This window comes from Euleptes europaea, chromosome 1 (genome assembly GCF_029931775.1).
Source record: "Euleptes europaea isolate rEulEur1 chromosome 1, rEulEur1.hap1, whole genome shotgun sequence".
In the NCBI taxonomy this organism is placed as follows: domain Eukaryota; kingdom Metazoa; phylum Chordata; class Lepidosauria; order Squamata; family Sphaerodactylidae; genus Euleptes; species Euleptes europaea.
This window is the reverse complement of record NC_079312.1, coordinates 161,287,255-161,299,748: the sequence shown is the minus strand read 5'-3', so window position 1 is coordinate 161,299,748 and position 12,494 is coordinate 161,287,255. Positions and strand designations below refer to the sequence as shown.

The following is a 12,494-nucleotide window of genomic DNA, read 5'->3' as shown; positions in this document are numbered from 1 at the left end:
CACTTTGTCATGTGATCTCAGCTGTCAACTAGCTGTCTCCTAGATCACCACAATCTGCTCACTTTAGTCTAAAATGACAACAGGGAAGCACACAGCATTCCCTCCTCAAAGTGCCAGACCTTCCCTTTTGGGCGGCCACCCAACACCTCTCTCTCTCACAACCAGGGCCTTTCTAGGCTGCCCCCCTCTCCCTCTGGCTCACGCCGGCCCCTGGTTCCCAACCCTTGTGGGGTCTCTCACCTGCTTTACAGGCACAAAGAGGGAATCAGTGTCGAGCATGTCCATACCTGACAAGTCACTTTAATGACTTGAATGTGACTTCAGGGAATCTGCTCTGGTAAGTAAAGAGATTTACTCAAGCATATTAATTGTTACTTATCACCAAGTCACAGGGTTGCCAGGTCCCTCTTCGTGACCAGTGGGAGGTATTTGGGGCGGAGCCTGAGGAGGGTGGGGTTTGGGGAGGAGAGGGGAGGGACTTCAATGCCATAGAGTCCAATTGCCAAAGTGGCCATTTTTCTCCAGGTGATCTCTATCGGCTGGAGATCAGTTGTAATAGGAGCAGGAGATCTCCAGCTACTACCTGGAGGTTGGCAACCCTACCAAGACGTGACCTGATCTTGTAGCACAGGTGGTTAGTATGGAACCACAATATTGTGCTTGCCGTGGTGCTGAGATGAATGTTGACCAAAAAAACCCAAGGCTTCAATCACTCAGGAGCTCGCTTCACATGTAATCAAAAAAGGTAAGTTTGCCTGGAAATTATAATCCTGTTGCCATTTTTGGCATGACTACCCTGCCCCCTACCAGCTTCTGCAAGGTGTGTTCTCGGACCAATGTGAGCCTGGTCTGACCCCAGCCCCCTAAATTCTCTTTCAATTAAGACACTATCCATATGGATTTTTGCAAAGGAATTCTAATTAGGAAATGTTCCTGCTTCTAGCCCTCTGAACAATGGTCCTGTTAGTTCCATGCTACCATTGTGCATCTCCTTAAAAGGTCAGACCAGAAAAAGAAAGCTTGTGTTTTCTTCTGCTTGGTGCCTACTAGGATGCCACAAATCTCCTCACTGAATTTATTTGACTCAGCCAGCATGGCATAGTGGTTAAGAGCAGAGGACTCTAATCTGGTGAACCGGGTTTATTTCCCCGCTCCACCACATGAAGCCTGCTGGGTGACCTTGGGCTAGTCATGGCACCTATTTCATGGTGCCACAGGCCTGTTTTGTTTAGCGGCACAATATAACAATCCAGTGGCACCTTAAACATCTAACAGGTGTGGCTTTGCCGTTGTTTCTTGTGCATTTTTCCTTCCTGAATGATTGGTGTTCAAATTTTATTGAATTTTGCTTTGTTGGTGGGTGGGGGGCTGCAGCAGGAAGGGGAAGGCAAAGAAAATTCTCTTTGCTGATGGAAATTCCGTACATCAGTGGAAATGATCTCATCCATTAGCATATCTCAGTTTTACCATGTGTGGTCAGGGAGACACATGTATATTAGACTAGTGTCAGTGGAAATGTGACTCACATTCCAGTTGGGCCCAAATCCACATTATAATAACTTGAGCATAAGGAAGAAAACCTTCCTTCTGTTGTCTCTCACGCCTACACTAAAAGAGCTGCTGGCTTAGGTTCTACACCTGACTTAAGGGAATGCCCCTAATCTGAGCAGTGACTCACACAAACAGCTATAAGGGATCTTGGAAATATAAGTGAGATGCCTCTACATGTTTGAAATAAATACTTACAATCTGGGTGAAGTGAAATCAGAAGCAAAATTTATCAAGAGGAATAATATAAACAGCTGTGCTGGAGCATTAGCAAACTCAGCTAGTCCAAAGAATTTGAAGCAGTCAATACAATACTACACCAGAAGCCAATGATAAGAGCCAAATATTCCAAGCATTCATAGAAACTAGGTAATATACTCCACTCAAGGGAGGAGGTAAGTAGCCAAAGGGGTTGACCTAGAAGGTAAAGCAGTGGCTATCTGAATGTGTTGTAAAGTGCCATCAAGTCTCAGCTGACTCATGGTGACCACGTATAGTTTTCAATGCAGGAGACATTCAAAGGTGGTTTGCCACGGTCTGCCCCTGTGTAGCAATCCTGAACTTCCCTGTTGGTTACCCATCCAAGTACTACACTGCAATCCTGGACTTCCCTGTTGGTTACCCATCCAAGTACTTCACAGGGCTGCTTAGCTTCCAAGATCTGAGGTAGGGCTAGCCTGGGCCATGATCAGTGCACATGTCTGACTAGGCTGAGGCAAAAGATTTAGTTCACTTGGCAGGAATCCATGTTTCCAGGAACCCACAAGGCAATCCATTGAGGAAGAGCCGTGAGAACACATCACATGCACCCTGAGCGGGACCTCCATGAACTTGCAAGGTGGGGAGAGGTTCTGGCTCTAACTATAGGAGAACCATCTTGATTTACAAACAAAATGTCTTCTTTTTCCCCTCAAGCTTAAAAAGAGGAGGGGGGCAAGGTAGGCATTCAGATATGCCCTCTCACTTCTTGAGGAGAAGGAAGCAGTTCAGGGTCCTGCGAATTTTTTTTAAAGGCAAGAGAGGGGAGGTATTCAGATGGCGAGGCGGTGTTTCTGGAAGCTGCCTTGGTTTGACCAGTGACATGTGTTTTTGGCGGGCCATCCAGATAGACTGACGTTATTGGGACAATTTGACCTATTTGTGGGAAATGTTAATGCAGATAAAGTTCTTTGTTTGGCAGAAGCTAATGCAGCAGGAACCTTTTGTGGCTAGAAACACAACAATTAATCATTGGGAGGCCTTGATTAATGGTCTGATAGCTTGGTCCTTGGGTGAGGCAAGGTTTCTCTCCAGTAGGGCTATTTTCCTGAGTTAAGTGAGATGAGATTAGGCGTGGTTCTACTCCCTCTGCTGGCTCCTTGCCTTTGTTGTGGTAATGGGCCTTGTTTACTGGTTCATGCAAAGGCAAGGAAAAGAGAAACTCCACATGGGGGAGGAGAGAAAGATAAGCCAAAATGGAAGCTTCTTGGCAACACCAGGCTTTAACCCTACCACTCAAGACAGGCTCAGAAACTGGTTCTGGAATCTGATGATCCCGTCCTCAAATTAAGCCCTAGCCACAATCTGTGATTTTTCTGATGAGTGGCACTTGGGATATATGTGCTCAAGGGAGAGCCTCTGTGGTTCAGTGGTAGAGCACCTACTTTGCATACAGAAGGCTCCAGGCTCCCTGGTATCTCCTACTAAAGGATCTTATGTAGCCTCTGTTGGGAAAAATCCATTTTTTTGCCTGAGAAGACAATACTATGCTAGATGTAGATGGACCAACGAGCTGTCTCAGTATGATTATTTATTGACCTCATTATACCACACTTTTCTCCCCAATAGAGATCCAAAGCTGCTTAGATCATTCCCCTCTTCTTCATTTTGTCCTTAGAGCAACCCTGTGAGGTAGGTTAGGCTAAGGGCATGTGACTGGTCCAACATTACCCAGCAAGCTCCCATGGCAAAGTGGGGATTCCTACCTGGCTCTCCCAGATCCTAATCTGATACTCTAATCACTACATCATGTTGGCTCACAGTATAATAGCAACAGAATATGTTCATATATGTCTGCTGCCCAATTTGACTGACAGGGTAATATACCAACCCCCTCCTCACTCTTTCCTCCTAATACAGTCCCCCCTTGCACTCGATGACATTTGAACTTAGTGGTTCTGCTTCACCCAAGACTTCAAATATACTCATGCATTTGCAATTCCCCACTGGAAAGCCACTGAATATGATACATTGAATATCGCTTTCGATGCCCTAAAAGGCAGAGACGTATTATTAGACAAACAGGTAACTTGGTAAGAATAAACATCTTAGAATGGTATTCATGGTTCTTCCCACCTCTACTTTGTCCTCAGGATAACCTGGTATGGTGAATATGTTCAGATAATTCTCTCCCCACCACAAAAATCTGTAAAAGCCATTATTCTGCTGGGGTGGGAATGGAGTGGGACAATGGGGCTGACTGAGAGCCATGGGAAAATGTTGAAGGATGCAGGAATAGCTATATTCTCTCTCTGGACCCAGTGAGAATGGAATCCTATAAACAACTCCAAAATCCAACACGACTGCCTTGTCTTTCAGCAACTTTTAGTCTTCTGTTAGAAAACTTAAAAGCAACATCACACACCAGTGTGAAGCCACAAAGAATGTATACAATGAAATAGACTCCAAATTTAAGGAGAACCTTGTTTCTGGGACAAAATCCATTTTCACTGTTGCCTCTCCACCTTCCACAACAACCATCGTACTTAGCTTATGGAGAAATGGAAGAGGGTGGTGGTGGTGGTTGGCATAGTCAGGACTTAATATTGTAACGTTAGGATGTCTCCCTTTATGCCCATAGCTAGAAGAAGAAAACTGCAGCAAATAAAATTTGTAATTGACCAATTCTCTGATCCACAACAATACCCAAGTCTGTTATTATATGTTGGCAAACAGGTTTTGGGATTGGCTCTTTTGGTGCATGTATAGATCCCCTGATGTGCCAGTCAGTCTCTCTAAATCTAACAGGGCAAGTGGGAGGGGCTGGTGCAGGTAAGGGGGCGGAGCTGGGGCGGATCTGTCAGCAGTCTCCCTATTTCAGGGCATCATCTGGTGTGGTTTTGAGAGTTACCTTTCTAGCCAGGTGGGTGAACTGCCTCTTGAGAAGCAGCTGTTTGGATTGGATTTGTGAGTTGTGCGTCTGTCAAGAAGCGGAGATGAACAAGATAACGTGGCTCTGTGTTTTGGGACTGGTCATTGCAACTTTGCTTCCTGTTAGCCAGCAAACGACTGATGAATCTGGGTAAGGAGAATTTACAGTTGATACATAGAACAGGTGAGATGGAATCAAGATATAAGATACTGGCATAGGGGAATTAGATGTCAAGTGTGGTCAGTCTGTCTCTTAAGACTTTGCAATAGCTTTCCAGCTAGGTGATACACTGTGATAGTTTCTCTAGTTTATACCAGCATAGGAAGTCATGCTGAGTTGTTTGCCTCTTAGTACACGTAACTCTAATATTCAGGTCCTGGGGAGAAAAAACAAAGGGGCTTACTTCATGTACCACTTGTGGCTTTGTGGATGAGCTGTGGCTCAGTGGCAGAACATTTGCTCTTTTTTTTATGCAGAAGGTCCCAGGCTCAACCCCTAGCATCTCCAGTTAAAAGGTTCAGGTGATACCTCAACATGAGATCCTGGTCAGCAGCTGCTACTCAGGATAGACTAGAATGACTGTGATAAAGGGTCTGTGAAACCAGCAAGTTTATGTGTGTGTGTCCATGTGACCACCATTAGATCATCTTTGCACTGCTCCAGTTGGGCTCTTCTTATATCATTAGGACACCCCTTACTTGAACAGAACAATCTGCAACTCGGCTAAACTGGATTTAAGCCAGTTCAGTTCAGTCCATAATCTTAACTGACATATTACATTTAGTTATTTGTACTACCTATCACAGACAAGTGTGACAGAGGTGTTGGATGCAAAATACCAAGCCAGTGTGGTGTAGTGGTTAGAGTGCTGGACTAGGACCATGGAAACCAGGTTCAAATCTCCATTCTGCCATGGAAGCTCTCTGGGTGGACCTGGGCCAGTCATTCTCTCTCCAGCTTCATTGCCCTGAGCTCCGTGGAGGAGGATGGGGGATATAAATGTATTGGGTAAATTGTAAGAAGTCATAATGTAGATTTTGGACTGGATGTAGTAAGGCAGGGATTACAAACGGGCACGGAAGCACTCGGTGGAATTCTGACGTCGTTGGAATGCATTGGGGTGAAAATACAGCTGCCTGTCCTTGTGGGGAATTTCTTGAATGGTTTGTGCAGGAGCAGCACAGATCAGGAAGTCCCAGAATTTGAATAGATTGAATCTGAGCGAGAACCACTAACTGCAGAGTCAGACGATGGGATTCCCAGAGGGAAGAAAGAAGCACCGACTTGTTTGGGTGTTCCGCACAAACTGAAAACGTTGATGCTGTTGGAGCGGAGGGCTCTTTGCCAGTCGTAGGGCTCTGGCAAACACCCAACCTTAAAGCCAGCTCTTCCAAAAATAGGCAGAGCCTCAATGATATGGAGTCATTTCTGCTCTAGGAAACAACATGGCTTGTTTTCTGGTCAGGAAATGGGACATATTATTGAAAGACTAGGCTAGGGATCAGCAGCTCAGCTGGACAGCGGGCCAACCCACAGCCTAATTCTGCAGCAATAGAACACCTCCTCCATACAACATTTCCCCTCCTTTCATCCCATCCTAGTCATTGTGGCTACTTGAGTTACTCTGCCCATAGAGAAGCTGAAGGCAATATTCCTTTCCTACCTGCACACTTTGGCCATTTATGCAGGGTCAATTTTGATGCTTGCTCAAAGCTCTTTTTTAAAATGCAACCTTTAAAAAGCCTATTCACAGTCCTGACGCAAAAGGAGAAATTCCACCACCCCCACACTTGCCTGCTCCGTTTGTTCCTTTGTTTGCATAGCCATTAGCATCGCCGGTTGCATAGCTAATGCGCAGCTATGATTTTGCATGCTTGCTTGAGGGGATTCTTCGCGCCAGAGGCGGAGCAAACACAAAAGGTTGCGTTAATGGGGCTCTTAAGAAATGCGAACCTGGTATGCGCTGGCTTCACACTCACTTCCTGAATGACGGTTCAGTGTGCAAAACTAAAAAAAATATGTGGGGCACTTACCCTGTGAACGCGCTATAATGGCCTTTATGTTAAGGCATGGTGGCCACCATGTAACTTCACCGCTGCATTCAAGCAAATTAGTCTCCTAAGAAGTAAGCTAGAAAGAAAAGAGATGAGAACACGGGAAGAATCACATGTGGATGCTTGGCAGGTCACTGTGGAACCACCCCCTATTGTTCTGGTTTGCCTGTGGACACCGGGGAATGCCCATCAGCCAGCCACCCTACACAAGCAGTTGTCCTCTGTCTCTACTTTAACCATTACTAGCCCCAGTCAGCATGACCAAAGGTGGAAAACTATATGTCTATGGCTACTCCCATTCATCTTAAAGGGGTGGGGAAACAGGAGTGGGGAAACATGCAGTTCCTTCCTGAATATATGTGAGAACCTGCTGGCAGCCTTCCAGAGGCCAGATTCTTTCTGACTTTACTTCATTTGCTGGTCCATGAGTTTTGTGTGTGTGTGTGTGTGTGTGTGTGTGTGTTAAGTTGCTTCCGACTCATGGCGACACTATGAAGCAATGTCCTCCAAAATGTCCTGTCGTTATCAGCCTTGCTCAGATCTTGCAAACTGAGGGCCGTGGCTTCCTTTATAGAGTCAATCCATCTCTTGTTGGGTCTTCCTCTTTTCCTAGCACGATTGTCTTTTCCAGTGACTCTGGTCTTCTCATAATGTGACCAAAGTACAACAGCCTTAGTTTAGTCATTTTAGCTTCTAGGGTCAGTTCAGGCTTGATTTGATCTATAAGCTATTAGCCAGTGGGTTTTAATCCACCACACTACTTTGCTCTGCAGAAGGGGATGGGGCACAGAAGGCTTCCTGTATTCGCCTTCTAGTCAACCTAACAGTGCTTAGAGATGTGGCACTAGCTTGAACTAATGTCATGTATGTCAGGTCATGAAACACAGCCTCTGAAGATCTTCATTTTATTCATCTCTGATTTCAGGCCAGAGGCTGATGTCTCCAGAAATGTCCATGGCTTGAATTCCAGGATTAAGCGACATGGCGAAGGCACATTTACCAGCGACCTTTCGAAAGCTCTGGATGAAGAGGCAGCAAAGAAGTTTTTGCAAAAGGCTATTGAAGGAAAGTTGAGGTATAAAGTGATGATCTTCTCTTATCCCCTAGTGATACACAATGGATATACATCATGACATAGCAAAGGGAGTGTTTGAGAAGAAAGCCAGAGCAGTGTAACCAGAAAGTAATCTTGGGGATGGGAAATAGCTGCGTATATACTATTTCCCAAGCGTAGCCCCTATCTGAGGACACCTAAACCCACAGATCGGGGCCACGCTTGCGCTGAACAGATGTTTCTGCAAACTTGGGGGAACCCCTAGGTTTGCAGAAAGATCTGACATTAAAAAACATGGGGGGGGGAAATCCCCCCCCCAAAATAAAAGATTGCTCTCTGTGCAAGTGCAGAGAATGCACCTACCTCAGACACCGCAGCCCAGGGACTACGTTGTGCCCGGTGGCAGCTTAGCCTGGGAGCAGTGGCAGGCTCGGCAAGAAAGTGAGGTGGGGAGGTGGGATTCCCCCGGCCCGTGAGTCTCATAGCTCCCTCTGAGCCAGGAAGGAAGTCCCCACTGCCACCCCCTGATGAGCCATCAAGTCTGCCACCCACCTGCTGGAAGGTAGGTGGAGGAAGCAGCAAAGGTGGTAGTGAGTGGAGTGCCAAGGGTGGAGGGTAGGTGGGAGAGCAGCAAGGGTGGGGTAGATTGATCGAGAAAGGGGGTGGGGCAAAAGAGATGGGAGTAGGTTGACAGATAAAGGGACTGGAAGAAAAGGTGGAAATAGGGGGATAGGATGACAGAAAAGGGTAAGGGAAGATTGATGGAAAAGGAGAGGGGGCACATAAGAGATGGGGGTAGATTGATAGATAAGGGGATAGGAAGAAAGAGGGGGAAGATTGTTAGAGAAGGGGAAAGAGGGAAGGAAGCAAAGGGGGGGAAGGTGGGTCCTTACTTGTATCTATCTAACAGCCAGAGGTCAGCGTTCCATCTTTCTGAGCTAAGAGGGGAAAAAATGTCAGAAGAACAAAGCGATTCAAATCTTTTCTAAGGAAAGGAGGAAGTGGTTTCCGGGAGAAAGGGAAGCATCTCTGATGCACTGCTTCTACCCACATGCTCCTCTCTCAACCCCAAAATTAGCTTTTGGTGGGGGAGGCACAGGGTGGAACAGTGTTGGCTACCAGGCTGTGCAATGACATGACTGGGCACATCTTTTCTCCTTCCTTTCCTGATTTCAGCTCAGAACAGCACTTTGAGCTGAACCCAGCCAAGGCTGCTACTGTGGGTTTGGCTACATTGGTCCTTAATGGCAGGCATCCTTTCTCCTACCCTCAGCAGTAATAGGTTGGCTGATCAAGGGGAACATTCAATCAAGTTTAGATATTTTGTGCATCCAACTGGAGGAAGAAAGGTGGAGTTGGCCTTGGAGAACCAGCCAAAACATTCCCATTGGTTGTTCAACAGAAGCAAAACTCTATGATAGTCATTGTGGTGTAGTGGTTAAGAGCGGTGGCCTCTAATCTAGAGAACCGGGTTTGATTCCCCACTCCTCCACATGAGCGGCAGACTCTAATCTGGTGAACCAGGTTGGTTCCCACCCTCCTACACATGAAGCCAGCTGGGTGACCTTGGGCTAGTCATAGTTTTCTTAGAACCCTCTCACCCTCTCCTACCTCACAAAGTGTCTGTTGTGAGGAGTGGAAGGGAAGGAGATTGTAAACTGGTTTGATTCTCCTTAAAAGGTAGAGAAAATCAGGGTATAAAAATCAACTCTTCTTCTTCCTCTTTAAGGATGATTGGAAAATTTGATTAGATAGGGTTGCACCATCAAAACAGGGTCTTTGCTCCCTTGGACCGCACATGGGCTCGGATTCTATTCCAAATATTGTCTGATGGGTAGTCTGGACAAGTCTGAGTCTGACTCATGATCTTGGTACTTTGAGATGGTTCTGTAACTGTGTGGATCACTTCTCCAAGCCCAGATGTGTAAATGTCTGGGGAAACAAGTGACATGTGGGAAGAAGCCCCTTGCCTTCTAGCCTGCTTTTACTTTCAATGGTGAAAGCTGACTTTTCTAAGTGCACTGACCATGCTGGTGTACTATCTTACAGCTCCAGTGCCTTCACCATCCAGTTTCTTTTAAAAAAAGTTCTATTAAAAGGATTACATGTATGTGGTCCCACTCAACATGAGCCTCCCTGTTGAAGCAAAGAACTCCCCTATCTCATCTCAATGTCTTGTTTCTTGGTCTGTTGTTGTTTTCGCAGTAATGGACAAGGTGACCGCTGATGTCTCAGACCTGTGGAACAAGCCCTATCTGATATTGGAGGACACTTTCTAACAAAAGATTCCAGCAGTGCCTCTCACACGACCATGTTCCAAAGTTAGTGGGCTACAACTGAGCTTAATCAATAAAGTCAAACCATGGAAACATCAACAGTTCTCGTCTCGCTTTGATGTTCAAGCATTTCTTAAAAGCTTTGCTGTGGTGTTAAGGAAAGGGGGGAAGAAAGGCCAGACGAGGTAGGAAAATACAAATATATGATGCATGCTTTAAGTTAGCAAGGGTTGCCAACCTTTTATTTAATGAGAGCTAGTTCAGAGTAATGAAAAATATCCTGATCTGCTCCCCCTGCCTCAGTATGTTATGTTGTTGTAGTAGAAAAAAATCATGGACTAGAAAGATCTCCAGAAAGGAAGCTATCAGCTGAGCAGCTCAGAGAAAAATCCTATGAAATAAAAGCTTTAATTTTTTTTAAAGCCTAGAGCAGTGATGGCGAACCTTTTTGAGACCGAGTGCCCAAACTGCAACCCAAAAGCCACTTATTTATCGCGAAGTGCCAACACGGCAATTTAACCTGAATACTGAGGTTTCCTCCCAGCTCGGCAAGGGGGGGGGGCGGGGAGTCCAGGTAAGGGGGGGCTTTGAACGGCTCCGCGCTCCCTTCAAAGCCCCCGCGCATGCCCACAGAGGGCTCGGCGTACCGGGTTTGGCACGAGTGCCATAGGTTCGCCAACACGGGCCTAGAGCATATTTTAAAAAAATATTTTCTTGGGACTTTTAGGGGACGCATAAGCTACTTTGTGGCACCTGGTCCCCCACTGAAGATCCCAAAGTATTTTCAGACTTTAACTATACCAAGATACAGAAGGGCTTTTATGCTGGCCTGTCTAAAATTTTTTCTTTTACCAGTTGTGACAGGAAAGTACTTTGGTATATCGTTCTCTCATAGATTACATGCTTCTGGATTACTGTCTAATCCAGAAGCACGTAATCTGTGAGAGATACCGTTGATACAGATCAACTGATACCGTTGATCATATTCTTCTTGAATGCCCTTGGTTTTCAGATGCTAGAAATGAGTTGATTTTTCCTTTGATTGGCAAGCATATTGTTTCTGTGGCCAATGTTTTATGGTCGCTAAATGACAAAGAACAACAAATGACTTTGCAGGTTGTAAAATATTTGATAGTAGTGATAGCTTGTTGGACCTCTAAACCCCACTAGTATTTTAGTTGTGTTTCCTGTTCATGATTTTGGTTGAATGAAGAGTAATGCAAGTAAGTAAGTACGTTTGCAGCACCTGGAGAGCTACTGGTAGTTCGTGAACTACCGTTGGAGACCTGTGTTCTCAAAAGTCTTGTCTGCTGCATATCCTTCTTGGTTCCCCGGTTGATGAGAAATGCTGGAGTAGCGCTTTACCTGGGTGAGTTTCCTCTAGAGGAGACAGCCCTGGAAACTTATACCATTTTTAGTAGTATTTGCTTCATTTACAAAGACAAAGTAGAGCACAGGTGGTAGAACAGAGGCACTCCTACTGGGGAGCCGATCCACTACCTGACATCAGATCCCTAGTGAGATCCCTGGTGCTTCAGCCAAGTCACAGCAGTATGTCTGTTTCTGACTTTGTTTCTTCCGAACTGCTTCTTTTCCACTTTCAGCTGTTCCCTTCTTTTTAGCTGGGACTGATCGCTTCCTCCATGTTCTGATGAGAGCTTCATCAGAACCATCAGGGAGCAGCCTTTAACTATTACCATATTTACCTGAAAGTAAAGCAATCCTGAATGTAAGATGACACCACCACCCAAATCTTATACGCAAAAAGTTTTTAAAAATTACTGTACATACTTGTTAATTGTACGGTCCCCTCTATTGCTTGAGGGTAAACGGGGGGGGGGGGGGGGCTTGACCTCCTTTTGGGTAAATACAGCAGTGTTTACTGAGAAAACATCCACAAACTAAGGAACAGTACCAAATTCTAGAATATGTACCACTAACCCCATTCACGTTGATGCGATGGTACTCTCACCACAGTATTGTTCTGGAACATTGGCGTGAATCTGTCTGATGTATCTTTGAAGAAAGATTTGAATGACTGCCAGTATGTACAACTGGCACTCTGAAAGGTCCGCGCTGTATACTTCAGTGCCAGATGTTCATCTTCAGAGCTGCAGGATCGTGCATGCTTCAGCTTCCTGATTTCAAGTAGGATCCAGTGCCCTTAAAACTCAGCACTGGAATTGTGGCCAATTTCTTCTGGCCCATAGGGGAGGAGGCTGTCATACAGTGGTTCGTATAGATGTGCCTACGGTTCATTCCTCAGCATCTCCTGATAGCAGGGTTGAGCAAGAGAGAGCCACTGACCAGTAGAGTAGCAGAAGTGGACCGGAGGTAGCAGCGATCTGACACGGTGCCAGGCAATTTTAAACTGTAAACATACAGACATTGTATTTGAAATCACCTACATCCAGAAATAAGGAATAAAGGGT

At 45.6% G+C, this 12,494-nt stretch overlaps 1 protein-coding gene across 1 annotated transcript; it reads left to right on the top strand.

Annotated features, from left to right (window-relative positions):
• The first annotated feature begins 4,742 nt into the window (after positions 1 to 4,742).
• On the top strand, positions 4,743 to 10,090 carry LOC130493291 (exendin-4-like). Its single transcript, XM_056867002.1, has 3 exons — positions 4,743 to 4,828; positions 7,658 to 7,807; positions 9,992 to 10,090. The coding sequence occupies exons 1-3, from the start codon at positions 4,743 to 4,745 to the stop codon at positions 10,011 to 10,013; spliced, it is 258 nt and encodes an 85-aa protein (XP_056722980.1). The 3' UTR covers positions 10,014 to 10,090.
• Positions 10,091 to 12,494: the final 2,404 nt, after the last annotated feature.

Excerpts from the sequence above, each read along its gene's own strand:
- LOC130493291 (XM_056867002.1), top strand. The coding sequence starts at position 4,743 with ATGAACAAGATAACGTGGCTCTGTGTTTTGGGACTGGTCATTGCAACT. Across the intron at positions 4,829-7,657 it reads CAAACGACTGATGAATCTGG|GCCAGAGGCTGATGTCTCCA; the intron begins GTAAGGAGAATT and ends CTCTGATTTCAG. Across the intron at positions 7,808-9,991 it reads GCTATTGAAGGAAAGTTGAG|TAATGGACAAGGTGACCGCT; the intron begins GTATAAAGTGAT and ends TTGTTTTCGCAG.